Here is a 22,116-nt window from a genome sequence, read left to right as displayed (position 1 = left end):
TATCATAGTGCGATATAAAGATATATATCATAGTGCGTTATAAAGACATATATCATAGTGTGATATAAAGATACATATCATAGTGCGTTATAAAGATATATATCATAGTGTGATATAAAGATATATATCATAGTGCGATATAAAGATATATATCATAGTGTGATATAAAGATACATATCATAGTGCGTTATAAAGATATATATCATAGTGCGATATAAAGATATATATCATAGTGCGATATAAAGATATATATCATAGTGCGTTATAAAGATATATATCATAGTGCGATATAAAGATATATATCATAGTGCGTTATAAAGACATATATCATAGTGTGATATAAAGATACATATCATAGTGCGTTATAAAGATACATATCATAGTGCGTTATAAAGATATATATCATAGTGTGATATAAAGATATATATCATAGTGTGATATAAAGATATATATCATAGTGTGATATAAAGATATATATCATAGTGCGATATAAAGATATATATCATAGTGTGATATAAAGATATATATCATAGTGTGATATAAAGATATATATCATAGTGTGATATAAAGATATATATCATAGTGCGATATAAAGATATATATCATAGTGCGATATAAAGATATATATCATAGTGTGATATAAAGATATATATCATAGTGTGATATAAAGATATATATCATAGTGCGATATAAAGATATATATCATAGTGCGTTATAAAGATATATATCATAGTGCGTTATAAAGATATATATCATAGTGTGATATAAAGATACATATCATAGTGCGATATAAAGATATATATCATAGTGCGATATAAAGATATATATCATAGTGCGATATAAAGATATATATCATAGTGTGATATAAAGATATATATCATAGTGCGTTATAAAGATATATATCATAGTGCGTTATAAAGATATATATCATAGTGCGATATAAAGATATATATCATAGTGCGATATAAAGATATATATCATAGTGCGTTATAAAGATATATATCATAGTGCGTTATAAAGATATATATCATAGTGCGTTATAAAGATATATATCATAGTGCGATATAAAGATATATATCATAGTGTGATATAAAGATATATATCATAGTGTGATATAAAGATATATGTCATAGTGTGATATAAAGATATATATCATAGTGCGATATAAAGATATATATCATAGTGTGATATAAAGATATATATCATAGTGTGATATAAAGATATATATCATAGTGTGATATAAAGATATATATCATAGTACGATATAAAGATATATATCATAGTGCGATATAAAGATATATATCATAGTGCGTTATAAAGATATATATCATAGTGCGATATAAAGATATATATCATAGTGCGTTATAAAGATATATATCATAGTGCGATATAAAGATATATATCATAGTGTGATATATATCCTAGTATGTCTAGCGTATGATATAACCCTACACAAACATAAATACATAAACATACACACAAACTGATACTCTGTGTAATATTCTCTGCATCAGACCTTTAAACTGTGATGTTAATTTTCCATATCTTGGTAAATTCTTGTGAATCTGATTTTTTCTTTATTGATATGAAATAATTGAAAAACAATCATTTTTTGTTTTGTTTTTTTTCTTTAGAAATTGACTAGTCTATGCCAAGTTATAGAAAATAAGCAGCCTTAATCACAACATTTGCAACAATATTTGGATAAAGCTGCTGTAAAATCATAGAAAAAGGTCATGTTACCAATTTATTTAAAGAAAAATGTTTTTATATATAATAACATATATATTGAATAGCAATTTTCCATTCATTTCATGTAATTTTAAGGAAGAAATACTATATTTGGCTATATACTAACAGATATCATGGTATAAAATTTTCTCCATATCGCACATCACTATTTCAGACTTTTCTTATTTTTACCAGATGTACATATATTATATTCTTTTTCTAAGTTAATGTTTTTCTGTTACGCCTTCAGCTTATCTCAGACAACGCAGCAGCTCAAGATGAGTCAATGACCCTCGTGTCTGAGTAATTACATATTATTATGCTGGAGAAAAGGAGTTATTTTGAAAAAAGTTAATGTTTAAACAAAGTCAAAGTGTCTCTTTTAATTATCTAGGCTGAACATTAAATTGTATGCACTGAAACTTTACTAACTGGCTCAAGAGAAACCCCATTTATTGAATATAATTAGAATATTACTGCCAATTCTACATTTTCTATCTCTAATATACGTTGACAAAAAGCTTTTGGGTAAAACCACAACACTCTGACAGACAGAGAGAGACGGATAAATGTTTTTCTCTCAGTGTGGAAATGATTTTTTCAGTGCAAATCAACAATGTGCCTGTTTTCACAGTCATTCATGTAAATGTGTTGAATGAAGTTCTTACTGTGCCTATTGTTCCCTTTTTCACTTTGTGGTGCGTATCACACAATGATCGCCGTCACGCAGCAGCGATGCAATTTCACGCACAAAAAAACACACGAAGCCAACTCTGTGTCTGCTCGTCTCTGAATCGTTCCCACTCCGAGCCAGATGATCACGTGACCCCGTGGTGGCGAGGAGGAGGAGAAAGTGTGCCAGGAGAGAGCTGTTTAATAAGCAGCAGGGAGTGCAACTCAGCACTGAGTCCATTGAGGAGGTCGCCGTGTGTGGGGAATGCTGACTCCTTCAGAAAGTCACAGTGCACATTTGTCTCTGTTTGTTTGTTGGCCGTATAAAAGCAACTTCATGCACACGCAGCTGCAAAAGATCACATTCGTTGTGCATATTCGTGTTTTTGATCAAGGTTATAGTAAAAGCGGTCAAGCACATGGACATAAAGTATATTTAGTTTTGTTAGGTTGTGGTTTCGTTTATTCAGACAAAGTTTTTCAAGAAATTTTTTTCTCCTGAAATGTTTTGTCTGTCAACTGCCAGTTTTCCTCAGAGGAGTTCTGCTGATTGACTTTGATGGTTCCTTTGAAGTTTCAATTGACTTGTAATAATTCCAGCAAGATTACTTTTGTTTAATAGTACACCATTTCCTGAAAAACCTTTTCTGAATAAATGAAACCTCAACTTAACATACTATTCAAAAAGACGACAAAATTTTGTATGTTTTTTGAGACGTTTTTGAAAAGCATTGTGGATTTTTTTAAGTCATTTTGTGTTCTGTTTTTTAAATTGCAATGTATGTTTTTTATAAAGTCTTGTGTGTGTTGTTGTATTATTTTTCTTAAAAATTATTCTAAAAAAAAAAAAAGAATTGTACATTTTGACAAACCTTTTAATTTATACAGATGCCTTTGTAAAAAAAATAAATTAAGTTCCAATTGTGAAAAATTTGTATAAACATGGGAGGTGAAAGTAACTAGTAACTTTTACTTCTACTATTTAATTGAGCTACTTTTTACTTGTACTTGAGTATTTTATGTATGACTTACTAGTATTTGAATACAATTTCAATCAATTAACAGTACTTTTACTTGAGTAGAATATATTAGTATTATTTACACTTCTTGTTTTCAGGTGAAGTTGTTTCACTGCGTTGACATTCATGAGTTTGTTCATCAGCATTTTAATGAGGCATTCATTTGATATTTCTCATTTTCATTCAACACATAGCGTCTTCTTTTCACATTTGCAGATTGAACATCTGTTTCCTTATCTGTTAAAGTGTAAAATACGGATCGGAATCAACACAGTCTAATCTGTGCAGAATCAAATTAACACTTTTTCTTCAACAGAATTAATATAGAAGATAGCAGTGGTGTAACGATTCATTTTAACAAAGATTCGATTTGAATCATGATTCATTGTTGCCAATTCGATTAATGGATGATATGGTTATGGTTAATTAACATAGTTAATTTAGGACGATTCAATCCAAAAAGATTCATTGATTTGAAATGAATTCAGTAACGTTTTATTTAAAATAATAATGTGTACAATGTGAGTGATAATGGACAGTACAGGTGAGCTTTACTAGATTCCTAGATTTCCTAGATTCATCTATAAATTAATGATGGACATAAACAATTAAGTAAATAACATTTAATGTCAAATGTATTTACATTTTTTTTGAATAAAGTCCAATCAACACTTCAGTTTAAATTGATAAGATGTTAACTTTTCTGCTCCCATTTTCAATGTGTCCAGGTAGGAGGCCTGTCTGGTGTGAGCCCGGCCCATCAATTCAGCAGGCCACGGGAGAGGGTAGATGGCACAGAAGGGCACGCGGCACTGCGGGCCCCAGGGAGCAGCACAGCTAGAATCCTGCCCCATGGCACCCCCCAAACCATGCCGGCCCTACGGAGCACGGCGGCATCCCCACCCCCCAGGCATAGCAGGGCACCAGCCACTCCCCCACAGCGGTGCAGAGCGGCCTGCCCCCCCGCCGCAACAGGGAGCATCCGTGCAGCAGAGAAGCCCGCGCCCACGCCAGGATCAGCACAGGCCCGCATGGTTCCACAACACAACACCGTCCACAGGGAGGTGGCCCCACGCCCCCCGACGAGAGAGGGCACCATCAACCGCCCAAGCAGAGCCACATTGCCAGCCACGGACCGAGAAGCAGGCGAACCCATGCACCTCCAACCAGGTACTGCCACCCCACACCAATGCCGCCAGCATTGGTGTGGGGTGGCAGTACCTGGTTGGAGCCCACCACCAGTGACATCCCCAGCGTAGGTGCGACCCAAAGCCAAGCGCAACCCCCCGGACCCCCCCGACCACGACCCACAACCCCCACCACCCCAGGCCCCCCGACAGGCCACCCCCCAGCCAACCCAGTTTTCATAAAAGCTACTTTTAAATCTCTGCCAATAACGGTCATTTCCTGGCATCCTTTAAAGTACATTCATTGATTTCTAATCTTTGAGACACAATCACATCAAACCTTGTGTTTATAGCACTTCTCATTGGGTTGAGTGCAGTGCAAATGATGATGACAGTGTTTACGTCAGTGCAGGTTAATTTCAGGCAGTCGCCCTAAAGTAAAGATCAACTTCTTCCTCTGGAGCTTTAGATTATAGAATCACAGCGTTGGCTTTTTCTTTTTTTACTGCGGTGGATTAAATAAAGTGGTCACTGAGGGGGTTGCAGCTTCTCACTGACTTCAGACTGGATTTTAACATTTAAACTTTCATGACCATCAGAATTGGAGTCGTAAACAATCTTTTTTTGTTTAAGGAACAACAAGGTCTGATAATAACAGTCGTTCTTCCTCATTCTGAATGTGCATGCATCAGTGTTAGGGTCAATTATCATTGTAACTGCATAATTGGTTTTTAATTACAGTTATGACATAATAATTGTAATTGTAAAATTGTAAAAAATATCTTGCTGTTGTAATTGTGATTGGCTGTCAAAACTGGGAAACCATGTTACAGTTCCATGGCTTACACATATGTGTTTAACAATTATTAAATATGTTTAATATTAAGTTTACCTGTCACTTCTCTCGAGGATCATTTTAAAATAAATAAATAAATCTAGGGGTATCGTGACAGAGAAAAAGCTCAGATGTCCACACCAAAAATATTAATACCAATATTTTCATGGATAAGGAAGCCTAACAAGGTAACCAAAAGATGAAAAACTAGATGGTGGATAATATTTTTAGTATATTTTACAGCTGATTTAAGACATGGATCAAACTGACCCGTTATCGGTTTTATCACAGATGCTAACAGAAAGCTAACGCAAGAAGAAGGTTATGTTTTATGGGCTTATTTATTAAAGGCTCAGTAATTGTGATGAATTGTAATCGAACTTTAGTAATTGAGAATGTAATTGTAATCCACTTTCAGGGAAAGTAAATACCTAATTCTGGATGAAAATGGCCATTTCAAACTAAACTTAAATCTGAAGTTAGTGTCTGGTTTATTCTGATTTTAATTCCAAATGGAATAATTCCTGAATCTTGAAAATGTTTAATTTCGCTTTAAATGAATTACTGTCGTTCTGACCATGTTCATCCATAACGACATAATCCAAGATGGCCGCCTGAAATATATATATATATATATATATATATATATATATATATATATATATATATATATATATATATATATATAAATATATATATAAGCAATATTTATTTAATAAGAGCCTTAGAAGACATGGATATAATGAAAATATTGGATGGACGGATGTATAAGCATTTTTTTTCAGTAGACATGAATACGTCATGTTTCAGAAGGACTATTTCCATGTAAACACGAAGCACAACACTTTAATTCTTAATTATTTAAATCAGAATAATTTATTCTAAATTAAAAACATCATGTAACCGTGGCCAGTGTAATTTTAATTATAATTGGTCCGCTCTGAGCGTTTTCCTGTAACTTCGACCCTCAGGAGAAGCAGATCTGAGCTTTGGGGTGAGGACAGGAATGAAGAAGCTCTGTGAGATTTTCAAAGGAATAAAAGTAGCTTAAAATGAATCTGCAGCTAGTGCAGAAAGCTCAGGACTAGAGAAGTGTGCTAACGTTTCCTTGTCCCAGTTAAAGGAAGTGCAGCAGCGTTCTGGACCGTTTGGAGGACTCACTAATCCCCACAGGCAGTGCGTTACAGTAATCCACCCATGAGGTGATAACAGCATAGATCACTGTTTCAAAGAGAAGAGTTTTCACTTTGGTCAGTCTCTGTAAGTGAAATAAAATAACCTATTTAGTTTGTCGATCAAAAGTGAACTTGTCATTTAGTTTATCACCAACATCTGAAACGTTTGTTTTCACCTGTTATTCAAAAGAACTCAAGGCAAGGCACATTTATTTGTATATTGCATTTCATACACAAGGCAACTCAATGTGCTTTACATGATAAAACAATCAACAGCTTAAAATCAATAAGAACATTTAAATCACCAATAAAATCAATTCAAATCATCAACAAACATTACATCAACAACATGACCATAAATCTCTATCTCAATCATACGCAGTAGAAAAAAATGTTCACATGTGATGCTGACTTGGTCTTTATCTTTTAAAGATCCAGACTCAGATACTTGCTGACAGCAGTCCTCTTTTCCTTGTTACCAAAGACAATCACCTCCATCTTGTCATGGTTTAGTTGAAGGAAGTTTTCACTCATCCAGCAGTTTACTTTTTCTAAACAGTCACACAACACCTCAATGGGACCATAGTCATCTGGGTTTAGTGATAGATATAGTTGTGTGTCATCTGCGTAGCTCTGATAATCAACCTTACAGTTGTGTAAAATGTGTCCTAAAGGAAGCATATAAAGACTAAACAGAAGAGGTCCAAGAACAGATCCCTGAGGAACCCCACAGGACATTGGTAATCTGTCAGATTCAAAGTTTCCAATGCTTACAAAATAACTTTGATCCTCCAAGTAGAACTTAAACCATTACTTTAACATTTAGTCCAACCCATGTTTACAATCTGTGTAACAAAATTGTATGATCTACAGTGTCAAATGCAGCACTTAGATCTAATAAAATGAGAACAGATACTTTTCCTGAATCAGTGTTCAACCTTATGTCATTGATCACTTTGATAAGAGCAGTTTCAGTGCTGTGATGAGAACCAAAACCTGACTGAAATTTATCAAATATTTTGTTGAATGTTAAGAATTGACTCAGTTGGTTGAAGACCACCTTCTCAATGATCTTGGCCATGAATGGAAGGTTCTGATTGGTCTATAGTTAGCCAGTATAGAGGCATCCAGTGTTCTCTTTTTTAACAGCGGTTTCACAGCAGCTACTTTCAGGGATTTTGGTACGGTGCCTGATTGGAATGATCAGTTAATTATCTGACACTAATCAGTGACATTTGACTTTACAACAGTTTTAAAGAAGTTTGAGGGTATTGTGTCAAGGCAACACATTGATGGATTCAGCTGCTGAACAGTCTCCTCTATTGTTTTTGGGTTCACTGTAATAAACTCTAACATTGTAGTTGACTCCTCCCTCAGTGGTTGAAGCTGTTCAAGCTTTTTGTGATTTTGCTGGTTTGTTCTGATGTTTGACCTTATTGATTGTATTTTTTCTCAGGTCAAAGGTCAGAGAAAACAGAGTCATTCCATGTAATTTCAACAAATGGCCCACGCACTTTGGTCTCTAAAAATTGTTCCCTAATTATTTTATAGACACACTGCACATTTTTAGTTTGATCGGATAAATACTTTTATTGAGATATGAACAATTTAGTGAGGGGGAGTATGTGTCGATTTTCAAGCGTCCTTATATTTCTTCCATTTTCAGTTTCCAATATCTCAGGAACTCCATCACATAGAAAGGTAAATATGGTATATTAATACAGCTCCACCTACTCTCTCAGAACATAGAAAAAGATCTGCTATACATCATATCATCTCCTCTAAATAGTCACAAAGTGTGTTTGGGTCTGGAACATGTTTGGTCCTTCAGTAAACTACTTAGCATATGTCTCAGCTCCCTGTAATGTGATCAGTTTAGAGCTATGAACATAGACTGTTCACATCACTAATGATTAGTCACAGATGTGCATTAATTCTTGTGCGACACGTGCTGGAAATCCCAAAAAATACTTTTATTTTCCTATTTTTACTGGCCCATAGCTGCATGTGGGAACGTAAGATAGTATAAAGGTTATTCTTTCTTGGGATATAAAACATTTTATACGACTTTTTCATTTTTATTTTGGACCCCAACTTTGGGTTTATTCACCACTCTTGAATATTTACATGAGGTCATTGTAGCTTGCCTACTGTTTTTTAAGACGTTTTTCCTTTAAAATACATTAATATAAATCCATAAGCAGAATTGTTGGAGACCAAAGCGCGTCTGATGTCCTGAAAATGTGTAAAATTGACATGAAATGACTCAGCTAAAAGCTAAATCTTCTCTTTTCTCTTGATCAAAATGTAGAAACTTTAAAGATGTTATCTGTTTAAGGCTGGATTCTTTTTCCTGCTCAGGTCCTGGACCAGTTTTCCAAACACACTGTTTAGTGTTTATTTCAGCTGCTTCCCGTGTGATTTCTACCTGCAGTTTTCTGGTATTGCTTCTGTTTCTCATGCAGTCTGTGCTTGTTTCAGCTCGTAAAACTCCTGCTCACTTCACTTTCATTTTACGATGTTACGGTCCAAGTAGTATCCAAATCAACTGGTGACTGACTATCGACTGTGTTGCAGGTGTGAGGCAAACACTAGATGTTTATTTATGATTAAAATCTTTCACAAAATAATTACACAGCTTTAGTGTTTTTTTTCCATGTCTTAATAGTTAATACACAGTCACCAGAGACAGTTGATTAAAAAAAATACATCATTTAAAATGTTTGCACACAACTAGGCTTTAGTTTTCATCCAGTGTTTTTATTTAAATTCAAATTAACGGCTTCTTCTCTGGTTCTCCTGTTTCTTGTGTTGTGGTCTGTGCATCAGTATTATGGGTATAACAGGAACTCATGAAATGAGAAAGGTTCCACGTTGTTAGGAGTGAAAAAAAAAGTGATTAATTGCTTTATTTTATTTTAGTGCGTTATTTTTCCACAATTAATCAATCGCAATTCACGCAATAAAGTCCCAGCACTGGCTTATTCTCTAAACCAGTGTTTCTTAAATAGTGGTACGCGATGGCACTACAGGGGGTACTTAGAAAGAGAGAGAGAGAGAGAGAGAGAGAGAGAGAGAGTTCAGGTGCCACAAAAATCAGTGTTTTTCAACCTTGGGGTCGGGAGTTTAAATAGGGTCTCCTGAAAATATGGAAAAATTTAAATAGATTTTTTAAATTTTCTAATAATTTATTATTACAATCTCCTTTTTACAAAGTTAAGACAAAAAATAAAACAAAATAAATCATGATAAAAAAAACAGGAACATTTTACTGGCTCGGTCTCCAGAAATGAGGTCACGATCTAAGGAAGCTTGTGAACCACTGCAGTAAATACTGTTTATTTCCATTTATTTACAACATGAGATTCTTGTTTTTAAATAGTTTTCTCAGCACAATGTTGTAGTCGGACAAAAGGGTACTTGGATTCAGAAATAAGAGAAAGGGTACTTACTTGTGCCTAAACTATATATTGTGGTCAGTTTATGGTACGCTCTCGATTAAAAGCCCAAACAATTTCTACTTAGATTGGTTTTGGCTTGTTGAAAACGGTACAGATAGTTGGATATTTATATGAAGTCAACGAGGACAAAGTGTGAAGTTTTTCTTGGACATTGAGCTCAGGTGGTAATGAACCTGCACAATAAGGGAAAATGCAATTGGATAACGCATCTGTGAAGCAAACTTGAAATATGAATCCATCTATTTCCTCTACCGTCTACTTCCTGCACTCAGGCTAACAATGACCATATACTGGTGCCTCTCTAGCTCACGTTGAACGTAAGGCAGTGATTTCCCAGTAAAGAACACCAGTCTGTCCAGGACAACACACAGAAAAATAACCATGCATGCGTTCCTCTGGGAAATCTGTAAACTCTGATAAACGTGGTTCAGCAACAAGGAGGAGCAAGGTCGAAGAAAAGTCTGTGTGACAGTTTCATCAGGGGCAAAAATGCAGAAAAAACATGTTCGGTCCCGATACTTTTTAACATTTTGTTTTCATGAAAAAGTTTTCCCACTGAAATATCGAGTGTGTGTTCCTTAACAAAACAGAAAAATCCTAGCTTTCTCGTTCCATTAGTTTTTTCCTTTTTCTTTCCACTCAATTACCATCAACCGTATCCATGGAAACCCAAGGACAACTTTTTGATGTACAGTTGGATTGGGGTTAAGAGACTTGCTCAACATCCAACAGTGATGACCCGGGTGAGATTCGAACCGGTGACCCTCCAATTACAAGCCTGCTGTCCTTGCTATGCATCGTTCTATCCGACTCTCAGCCCCATAAAAGCAAAAGACAACCTCCACTCTACGATACCTTCCTGTTCTCCTGTTGCTGCTTCTCTGCATGTCACGTAGCACTTCAGGACATCAAACAACCATAAAGCCTTTCAGCAGATGGATTTTCATCTCAACTCCATCAAGTAACAAACAGATGTGATTCAAATATGACTAAACTTTATATTTGATAATTTACAGACATCCATTCTTTCAGTTTCTAAACCTGATTCACACAGGAAAGTTTGGAGGTCCCAGTTTTTACAATGAGACATATATTGGGAAAAAAAGAAAAAAAAAAAAAATATATATATATATATATATATATATATATACATATTCTGTCCAATCACCGCAAATTTCTGAAATTTTAACCAATCTGATTAAAGATTCTGGTCAATTCAACGGCACAATGTGACTGAAGTCCATCCACCTTGTGTACGCCACATCAACTTCTGAAGCCGGCAGCCGCCATCAGCCGCCAGGAATCCCCCGGTGTGAGCGGAATCACCATTTAGTCTGGTTACAGACTGTGTCACAACAGCCAAACTGACTTTTTCAAACAAAATAGCGTCAAACGTGTCTCACAAACTCAACTTTTTAATGATCTTCTGCTGCTCTAGAAGGACTTTTAAAGCAAATAATCTGATTAAACCTTTACTATTATATATGATCTATAATAGAGCTTCATTGCAGGAACCGTCTAAAACAGTGCTTGCGCCCCCTGGTATTATCTCCACACACAAATTTACAAATTGCTGAACACATCAGACTTTTCTGCAGCAAAAGTGTTTGTAGCAAAAGTCTTGAGTGCATTGATTAGAACAATTTATTTATTTTAAGATTATTTTAACTGATTCTCTGCACTGGAAACCTTTAAAATGTGACGAAAATAAATTATTATTGTGAATCTGAGGTTTTTTTTAGTAAATTGACCAGTTTAGGCAAAGTTATGGAAAATAATAAAGCATCAAAATGATGCAACTTTTGCAACTTGGCCCTGAAATCCTAGAGGGACTGATATATACAGTATAGCAATAATCTACATTTCATTGCTTCCATCTCATTGGAAGCTGAGGGAAAAGTCGTGGGTCTTACCATGAGTGAGCAGCATGGAGCCTAGAGGAGGTACAATGGGATGTAGCCAAGAGAAGACTGGACATCAAAACCTTTCATTCATCTCAACAATGATCTTCTGAGTGAAAAGCCAGAAATTCCCAGAGAGTTTCTTTGACTTCGTCTGGAAAGCTTTTCCCTAAAAGAGGAGTTTGTTACAGTTGCCAAGGATCCTTGATATGAATGCCTCGCTCTACAAAGGAAGCTCAGAAAACTCTGTACGATGCAACAAGTCGCTTCCTCAACTATGTTGTTACAGTAATAAGAATTCCTCCGACACAGAGGAAGAGTATTCACAGTTTACTGTAAATCTGATTTAGATTTTACTGTTCATTTGTGAAATAGTCAGAAATGGCGTTTCCTTTGCAGGTCTTTGCAAAATAAAAGCGACATTTCAAAACTTTCCACAAAGTCTAATGTGTGTTTGAAGGTGTTTTCATTGAAGGTTGTTTTGGGGGAGGAGCCTGGTAACTCTGGTGAAATCTCATCCCGTGAGACTTCTCTGCAGGAAGATGGACGCTCCAAACCTCCTTAGAACATTCTGCATTCAAAGGTTGTTTCACGTCTAATGTGGCACTAATAATTATTAAGTCTAATAATAAGAAATGTCTGCGTCTCCTCTTCTGTCCACACGTACCGCGTCATGTCTTCTCAGAGAGAAGTGGTCATGTGACCAGGTGGAGTTTAGCTTTAACCATACATTTCAATATGGAAACGTCTGAAAAACCTCCAGTTTGTATTTAACTATTTATATTTTGCGTATTTACAAGAGTAATGACATCCCACGCACTTCGGTCAAAAAAAAAAAAAGGAGAAAATGTATAACATGAGGAATTAATTTAATAACATTGTGTTTTTAAAAATAACTGTTTTTCTGACGCAGTGGTTTTTATATTTTTTATGTTATTAATAAAAAAAAAAATAATAAACAATACATGAATATGAGACACAGGTGAAATAACCCAAAGTTGGTGTCCAAAATAAAAAAGTTGCATAAAGAAAAATAATTTTATATCCCAAGAAAGAGTAATATTTATACTATAAATTAATACAGATCACACAGTTCTGTTCACTGAGAATGAAAAAGAATAAAGATGAGAGAAAATTTCTTGAGATTGAAGTGCGTGGGCCATTTGTTGAAATGATATGGAATGACCGTAATGAAAACGCAGCTAGAGTTAGCGTAGCTCGTACGTACGTCAAACACTACACGAAGAAGGAGAGTGACGTTAACGTTGGTGTCAGTGCCCAATACTTTCACGGGCCTGATCCTTTCCAACACTCTTCTTCTTCGTGGATTTTTACCAGACTGCTTTCGTGTTGTGTTGTGGGAGGGGTTTGTATTTGTGTACGCTTTTGTTTTGTGATGCGTTGGTAAATGGTAAATGGACTTGATTTATATAGCGCTTTATCACCACTGAAACAGTCTCAAAGAGCTTTTACATATCAGCTCATTCACCCAATCACTCTCACATTCACACACCAGTGGGACAGGACTGACATGCAAGGCGCTAGTCGACCACTGGGAGCAACTTAGGGTTCAGTGTCTTGCCCAAGGACACTTCAACACATAGTCAGGAACTGGGATCGAACCCCCAACCTCTCGATCAGAAGGCGACCCACTACCACCTGAGCCACGGTCGCCCTATAAGCCACGGTCGTTGTGGCGTTCGTCATTCTGTGTTGTATTGTGAGCTTTTACGGCCAACATAAAACACGGCTTTAAGCAATGATTTCCATAGTGTGAGAGATGATGTCACTCACTCTGCCACAGGACACTTACCATACGGGTTTGCTTTAAGCAGAGGGTGAGATAATATTCACTTTGACACATATTCCCAATCCACACAAGAAAAGGAAAGTGATGATGCCGATGATGAAGATATGAAATCTTTCTGGCTCTCACTGCCTGACAGATTTAGAGGTAGTAATAGAAAAGCTCAGCTATAGAAAGTAAAGCAGGAGTGAAATGATGTGATATTAGCCTCCAGCTTCCCCAGAGGAACGCTGAGGAGCTCTTCAAGCTCTTATTGTGTCGACTTCATCCACATGTATACGTACAGTAGTAGAGTAGTAGCTCCTACCGCAGCTTTATTCAGCCAGCAAAGCACTTCACTCACCACTTTACGTCTACATCAAATTGCTTCTCTATGCTCTGATCAACTGCTGATCTACACATCTGCACCTACTCACCTGGTCCTGACCAGAGGTGTGAAGAGTACTGATATGTAGCGCTGCTCAATTATTGAAAAAATTATAATCACGATTTTAGTCAGAATTGAATCACAATTATTCAAATGACTATTTGTCAACCAAAAAGTTTTTTTTTTATTTTTTGTACAAAAAAAAACTATAAAATGTATTCTTCAAAGATAAATAAAATCCTTCAAACACTAAAATCAAGTATGTTCCCTTTTGCACAAAACAAAACACTTGTTGCACGTGATGCGTCTTTAATGTACAGTAGGTCAATTTGACTTGACTTGTTTGTTTTTGCTGCGTTTCTGCCATGTTTCAGACCACTAGCAACATCTTTCCTCGTGTTAGCCTGCAGGCTAGCTTTAGCTTTGAGAGGGGCGGGGCGGAGGGGAGGAGCTTTCATGTGTGTGGATTATGACGTGTGTGTGCCAAGCTTTATTATCTGTAGATGTTCGATATAGTGGGTTTGTTTTATTTAACGAATAAAACGTTAAAAAAAGAATTTTTTTTTTTTTTTTTAGTAATCGTTTTTTCTTGATTATGTTATTTTTGTAATCGTTGGGTGTAATAATCAAAATCGTAATCAAATTTAAATTAATTGAGCAGTCCTCTATTCAAGTAGAAGTACTGCTACTTGATTGAAATTGTACTCAAGTACAAGTACAAGTAAGTCATACATAAAATACACAAGTACAAGTAAAAAGTAGCTTAATTAAATAGTACTCAAAGTAAAAGTTACGAGTTACTTTCACCCCCACGGTTATTGTTGGTAATAAATCTTGGTACGGTTTCCTTACATACAGTAAACATCTCATGTAGAAACTTAAAAACAAAGAGACCAAATCTACCACAATTAGAACTTAATTTATTTTCCACAAAAGAATCTGTATAAAATATAAGGTCAAAATATACAATATTTTTTTCTTTTATTTTTTAAATAACACCAATGAATTCAATTCAAAGTAAAAATAATTCTAAGGCTCTAAGTATAGATACATTTATGAACTCTAAAACCTCCATTTAACGCTGCTTTGGCACCGTACATTACCTTTAATCTGATTGGTTGAGTATGATGTGATGCATTACGTTAAATCTGATTGTTGAGTATGATGTGATGCATTACGTTTAATCTGATTGGTTGAGTATGATGTGATGCATTATGTTTAATCTGATTGGCTGAGTATGATGTGATGCATTACGTTAAATCTGATTGGTTGAGTATGATGTGATGCATTACGTTAAATCTGATTGTTGAGTATGATGTGATGCATTACGTTTAATCTGATTGGTTGAGTATGATGTGATGCATTACGTTTAATCTGATTGGTTGAGTATGATGTGATGCATTACGTTAAATCTGATTGTTGAGTATGATGTGATGCATTATGTTTAATCTGATTGGTTGAGTATGATGTGATGCATTACGTTTAATCTGATTGGTTGAGTATGATGTGATGCATTACGTTTAATCTGATTGGTTGAGTATGATGTGATGCATTATGTTTAATCTGATTGGCTGAGTATGATGTGATGCATTACGTTAAATCTGATTGGTTGAGTATGATGTGATGCATTACGTTAAATCTGATTGTTGAGTATGATGTGATGCATTACGTTTAATCTGATTGGTTGAGTATGATGTGATGCATTACGTTTAATCTGATTGGTTGAGTATGATGTGATGCATTACGTTTAATCTGATTGGTTGAGTATGTTGTGATGCATTACGTTTAATCTGATTGGTTGAGTATGATGTGATGCATTATGTTTAATCTGATTGGTTGAGTATGATGTGATGCATTACGTTTAATCTGATTGGTTGAGTATGATGTGATGCATTACGTTTAATCTGATTGGTTGAGTATGATGTGATGCATTATGTTTAATCTGATTGGTTGAGTATGATGTGATGCATTACGTTTAATCTGATTGGTTGAGTATGATGTGATGCATTACGTTTAATCTGATTGGTTGAGTATGATGTGATTCATTACGTTTAATCTGATTGGTTGAGTATGATGTGATGCATTACGTTTAATCTGATTGGTTGAGTATGATGTGATGCATTTGATTGTTGTCTGATCATTTCAGTTATTATAGTTTCATTATTTTAAAACAAAAACATTTTTGGAGTCATATCAGGTATTCATGTTGTCATTTGCGTTTTTTGTTATATTTTTATGTATTTCTATTGTTGTTTTGCTTGTTTGTTATTACTGTGGGTTTGCTGAGTCATTCTTTGTGTTTTTATTGTCTTTTTGTGTACTTTTGTGGTCATTTTCTGTAATATTGTGTATTACTGTTGTCATTTTGTTAATTTTTGTAGTAGTTCTGAGGGTTTTTGGAGAATTTTCTGGGTTTTTCTAGTCTTTCACTGTATTTTCCTGTAATTCTTTGTATTTTTTAATGTATTTTTGCTTTTATCTTGTGTATTTTCTGTAATTTTGTACATTTACTTGGGGGAGGGCATGAAAGTTATGAGCTAAAGCTATTATAGCATCAACTTTCAAATAAAAAATCTTTTGTACAACATAAATATCTATCTCCCATAATTCATATTTAAAACCATGTATTTGATCATCCAGTTCATGATATATTCATTTTATAAACATATTTTGATAAGCAGCAATTTTCCATCCACTATCGTGTGTGGGAAAAACTTTTATTCTGTGGCTGGATTTATTATTAATGCAGAAATCTTGATGTTGTTTTGTTAATATTTAATCTTCGAAGACATCAAGTAGAATATGTTTTTTTAAGTGAGGACTGCAGGTAAGAATAAATGCAGCTGGAGATGAAAGGACAACGTGATAAACAGAACGAACGTTCAAACACACTGATCACAGGTAGAAACAGCACATCTTCAGCTTTCAGTGACATTACTTTGGTCTTTCACACAGTTTTTACCAAAATAAGAAAAGACAAACATGTACCTTAAGATATAAAAACATGACAGAAGATCAACGTTTTGCAACACGTTTGGTTCAAAAATGTCCTGGAGTTGGATTGAAGAAACAAATATTCATTAATACTAAATAAATATGTTTTGTGATTTACTGACATTACTCCACTCAAACATTTCTTTTGTCTTTTATTCTAATAACCAGATCTTTTCTGTTTACAGATTATTTTTAGGGTGTCTGCCTCTGCTATTAACCAATAATAATAATAATAATAACTCTAAAATAAACGGTGAATAGAAATGAAAAACAGCGTGACATGTAAAAAGTCCAGCAGTAAGGAGCCTCCATGCATTGCCACAAATTACACATTGACCTCTGATAGGCTGCCCTCTAGTGGTGACAAACAGTGAGTTATCTCCATCCTCTCAACCTCACGCTTCTCATTATGGTTGTACTGAGTTGTATTTCACAGTTTCAGGGTGATTAATATATTCAATCAACAAATGCTTGGTACATTTATTTTTCCAAAATTGTTAATCATTGAAAATGCCAGTTGGCTAATTAATTAAATGAAGTTTTCAACATTACAGGTACAATTGTACTGAGATGTTTTCATTAACACTCATTATGGCTAAGGCTGCAACAACCAATCGATAAAATCAATAAAAATCGATTATTAAAAGCGTGGACAACGGATTTCATCATTGATTTGTTGCGTCGTGCGATTTGTGTGTAACTGACCGTGACGCGGAACCGTTTGCTCCACCTGCAGAGCTTTCTCAATAAAGTTTTTCTTTTTAATAAAAACCCTCCCCCTGCGAGCGAGTCAACAGAGCGAGTTGAACGCAGAGCGGAGGCAGAAAACAAAGTTTGGCCGAAGTTCTCAAACATGTTAACACACGAACAAAAAAGGAGCTCAACAGCAGGTAAATCACTACAACATCCACATTTGTTCTGTTTGGAAGAAACGAAACGTATCGTTAGCCTCTCTGCTAGCTAGCCTGATGCTAGTGTGTGTGTGCGCACACAAGTGTTTGCATGTGCGTGCGTATGTTTGTGTGTGTGTGAGTTTGTGTGCGTGCATGAGTGTTTGCATGTGCGTGCCTGCATAAGCGTTTGCATGTGCGTGCATGTTTGCAGGTGCGTATGTTTGTGTGCGTGCGTTTGTGTGCGTGCATTTGTGTGCGTGCATGAGTGCTTGTGTGTGCGCACACAAAAGTTTGCATGTGCGTGTGTATGTTTGTGTGTGCATGAGTGTTTGCATGTGCGTGCATATGCTTGTGTGTGCGTGCATAACCGTTTGCATGTGCGTGCATATGTTTGTGTGTGTGCATAAGTGTTTGCATGTGTGTGCATATGTTTGAATGTGCGTGCGTTTCTGTGCGTGCATGAGTGCTTGTGTGTGTGCGCATAGGTGTTTGCGTATGTTTGTGTGTGCATGAGTGTTTGCATGTGCGTGCGTATGCTTGTGTGTGCGCGCACAAGTGTTTGCGCACAAGCATATGCATGCGTATGTTTGTGTGTGTGTGTGTGTGCATAACCGTTTGCATGTGCGTGCATATGTTTGAATGTGCATGCATTTGTGTGCGTGCATGAGTGCTTGTGTGTGCGCGCACACATGTTTGCGTATGTTTGTGTGTACATGAGTGTTTGCATGTGCGTACGTATGTTTGTGTGCGTGCATATGTTTGAATGTTCGTGTGTGTGTGCGTGCATGAGTGTTTGTGTGCGTGCGCATAAGTGTTTGCATGTGCCTGTGTTTGTGTATATGCGCGCTAGTGTTTGTATGACTTGCGTGTACAGTGCAGTGAGGCTGGATTAATTACATTTAGACTGAAGTTAAAGTAATTCATCACATCTACTCAAAATTGTTTTATGCAGTATTTTTTAAGGTACTTTATATATAATGTGTCAGTGTGTGTGTGTGTTTTGCTCTTTGTGCTACTAACTGGCCTTAACCTAATACTGGAAACAAAACAAGTTAATCCAGACTAATGTTATTCTATATTTCTAATTTAATCAGAAAACATCAAACAATGGCAGATTTTATGATAATAAACACATAATGTAAACACAGAGAGAAGCTGTGACTGAGAACATCCTCTACATGATTATTGCTGACATTACTGTGTCCATGGATGAAGATGACACATTTTATATTTCATAAATCTCATGGAGAGAAAATATAAAGAGACTTTCAAAATGAACACTGAGTGCTGATATATGGACACGTGTAGACAATAAGGTCTACCTCAGGGTGGTGTGCCGCTACATTCATAATGGGACGAATAAAGAGGCTGAAAGTAAAAATGTGGTAGTTTTTTATCAGATTCTTCTATGAATTGATTAATTTGTTGACCGATTCATCAATTATGAAAATAATCATTAGTTGCAGCTCTAATCTTCTACACCTCACCCTTCTCATTATAGTTGTAGTGAGTTGTATTTCACAGTTTCAGGGTGATCAATATGTTCAATCAACAAATGTTTGGTACATTTCTCTTTCCAAAATTGTTTATCACTGAAAATGCCAGTTGGCTAATTAATCATAGTGATAATTGTGAATAAGATGTTTTCAACATAACACTCCTTAGAGCTGAATAAAAGTTGTGTCTTTGTTCATTCATTGATTGACCAACTCCATTATTCGTCTTCTTCTTCCTGTCTATATATGACGTAACAGATGACCCTTAACTTCCCTCCGTTGTTCTGAGTCCAGCAGGATTTACAAGGATAATCTGATCCATGGAAGCTGCTGATCATTAAGAAAATGAAACACACACAGAGCTCACACCACATCACATCCATGGGGGGCTGGAGGAGAAGATGATTGGTTTGAGTATTGATTGTGAAGGCACTCATTCTTCATCCTGAATCTTTGATGTCAGGTGCAACCAAGGTGAGGGAGTCTGAGTCCACCCTTTAAGGTCCTCACCTCCCTGTCAGCGTGGATTAACAACTAATACTTAATCAACTTTGCAGCAAAGAGCAGCATTAGCAGCTTTGTGCTCAAACAGGACAGAGACGAGACACCCAGCAGGAGAAGGGTGTTAAATATAAAACTCACTGTTTCACAGAACAACGTGTAAAACAGCATGTTCTATATCACTGTGAAAAATGTGTAATCATGGAAAAGAAATCTAAATGTAAATGTTAAAAATAAATGTTAAATCTACTTGTTAAATATCAATGTAAATGTTACATTTAAATGTTAAATCTACTTGTTAAATATCAATGTAAATGTTACATTTAAATGTTAAATCTACTTGTTAAATATCAATGTAAATGTTACATTTAAATGTAAAAGTTAAATATAAATGTTAATTATAAATGTTAATTATAAATGTAAAAGTTAAATATAAATGTTAAATCAGTTGCCAAGCATAAAGCTAAATGTTACATGTAACAATGTATAATATGAAAATTATACGAAGAGAGCAGGTCAGCACCCGTCGATCACAAAGCAATCCCTCAATTTCTCGCTCTTCCCCTCTCACTCACTGAACTGCAGTCTGTGATGTGGGCGGGGCCTCGTGACTAACAGGCACTGACTTGCTCACTTTGCATAATTTCTAAACATTTAGCTTTCCACTTAGTGACCGATTTAACATTTAGGTTTACATTTAACATATAAATTTAGATTTATATTTAACATTTACATTTAGATTTAACTTTTACATTTAAACATTTAGATTTACATAATGTGATTTTAATTTAACATTTAACTTTAGATTTAACATTTTGGTTTACATTTAACATTTAGATTTAACTTTTACATCGGGATTTAACATTTAGATTTACATTTAAAATCTAGATTTACATGTAACATTTCAATTTAGATTTAACATTTTGATTTATCTTTTACATTTAGATTTAACATTTTGGTTTACATTTGAAATGTATATTTAGATTTATCATTTAGGTTTACATTTAACATTTACATTTTGATTCAACATTTTGGTTTACATGTAACATTTAGATTCCAATTTAACATTTCATTTTATCTTTTACATTTAGATTTAACATTTTGAATTATCTTTTACATTTAGATTTAACATTTAGGTTTATATTTAACATTTAGACATGTATAATTATTTTTCACGTGTACACATTTTGAACAATGATATGAAACATGCTGTTTTACATGAATTCCTGTCTCAAAAGAAATAAAAATAAAATGTGAGGAAAGTGCGCTAAATGTTTACAATAAAAAGTGACAGAGTTTTAACGTTGGACACCCAGCACAGGACGCACGTGCACATCCACGCTGATCCAAACGCGTAAAAGCGCAGCCGAGGATGAGACCGTGACCAGATTAAACTTTGACGTGTAAGAAAAAGAAAGACATCATCTAATAATAAATAATCTGCTCCTCACAGAGACACTGTGAGATTAAAGAGAGTCCGGGCAGCAAACAGCCCAGTGCACTAATCCGTTCATTCAGGATCAGGATCAGGATCAGGTTTACACGGAGGGACACAACCACAGAACCTCATGTTTCTTACCTTGTTCCATCAGCAGGACGCACATCCCGACCAGTACAGCCCAGTACACAGGGTTATTCTTCATCTTCATCATCTTCTTCTTCTTCTTCTGAGTGACGTCACAGACAAACGGACTGACAGTGTCTAGAAATCCTGTAAAGTGTTTTCTTCAAGTTCCACAGCAGCGGCGTGTCTGCGTTCATCCAGCAGAAGTGTCTCCGTCATCTGAACAAGCTGTGGAGGAGGCTGGTGCACGAGCAGCGGGAAGCACGCGCGACGCACACAGACCTTTTCCGGTTCGGATTTCCAAAATTAAATAAACGCTCCTATAAAATGCTGCCCTAGGCTTTTATTTTGGTTAACACAGGAAGTTGTATTTGTAGTAAATAGAGGAGATAGGCAGAGGTAGATGCGGCTCTGATAATCACACACTGAATCTTTATCCCGAGCACAAAGCTGTGCTGTGTGTGTGTGTGTGTGTGTGTGTGTGTGTGTGTGTGTGTGTGTGTGTGTGTGTGTGTGTGTGTGTGTGTGTGTGTACAGTTGTAATTTTTTTAATGCGTTGTAATCATAGTTAAA

General features: G+C 35.5%; 1 protein-coding gene across 1 annotated transcript in view; it reads right to left on the bottom strand.

Annotated features, from left to right (window-relative positions):
* Positions 1–21,746, bottom strand: part of ntm (neurotrimin) — a 636,326-nt gene extending 614,580 nt beyond the window's left edge. Inside the window, exon 1 of the mRNA XM_028467262.1 lies at positions 21,559–21,746. Within this exon, the coding sequence (XP_028323063.1) occupies positions 21,559–21,631 (73 nt within the window). The 5' untranslated portion in view covers positions 21,632–21,746. The remainder of the gene's footprint in view (positions 1–21,558) is intronic.
* Between the last annotated feature and the right edge of the window lie 370 nt (positions 21,747–22,116).

The sequence above is a fragment of the Gouania willdenowi genome, chromosome 14 (assembly GCF_900634775.1).
Source record: "Gouania willdenowi chromosome 14, fGouWil2.1, whole genome shotgun sequence".
Classification (NCBI taxonomy): domain Eukaryota; kingdom Metazoa; phylum Chordata; class Actinopteri; order Blenniiformes; family Gobiesocidae; genus Gouania; species Gouania willdenowi.
Note: the sequence above shows the minus strand (reverse complement) of the source record. Positions and strands in the feature narration are given on the sequence as shown.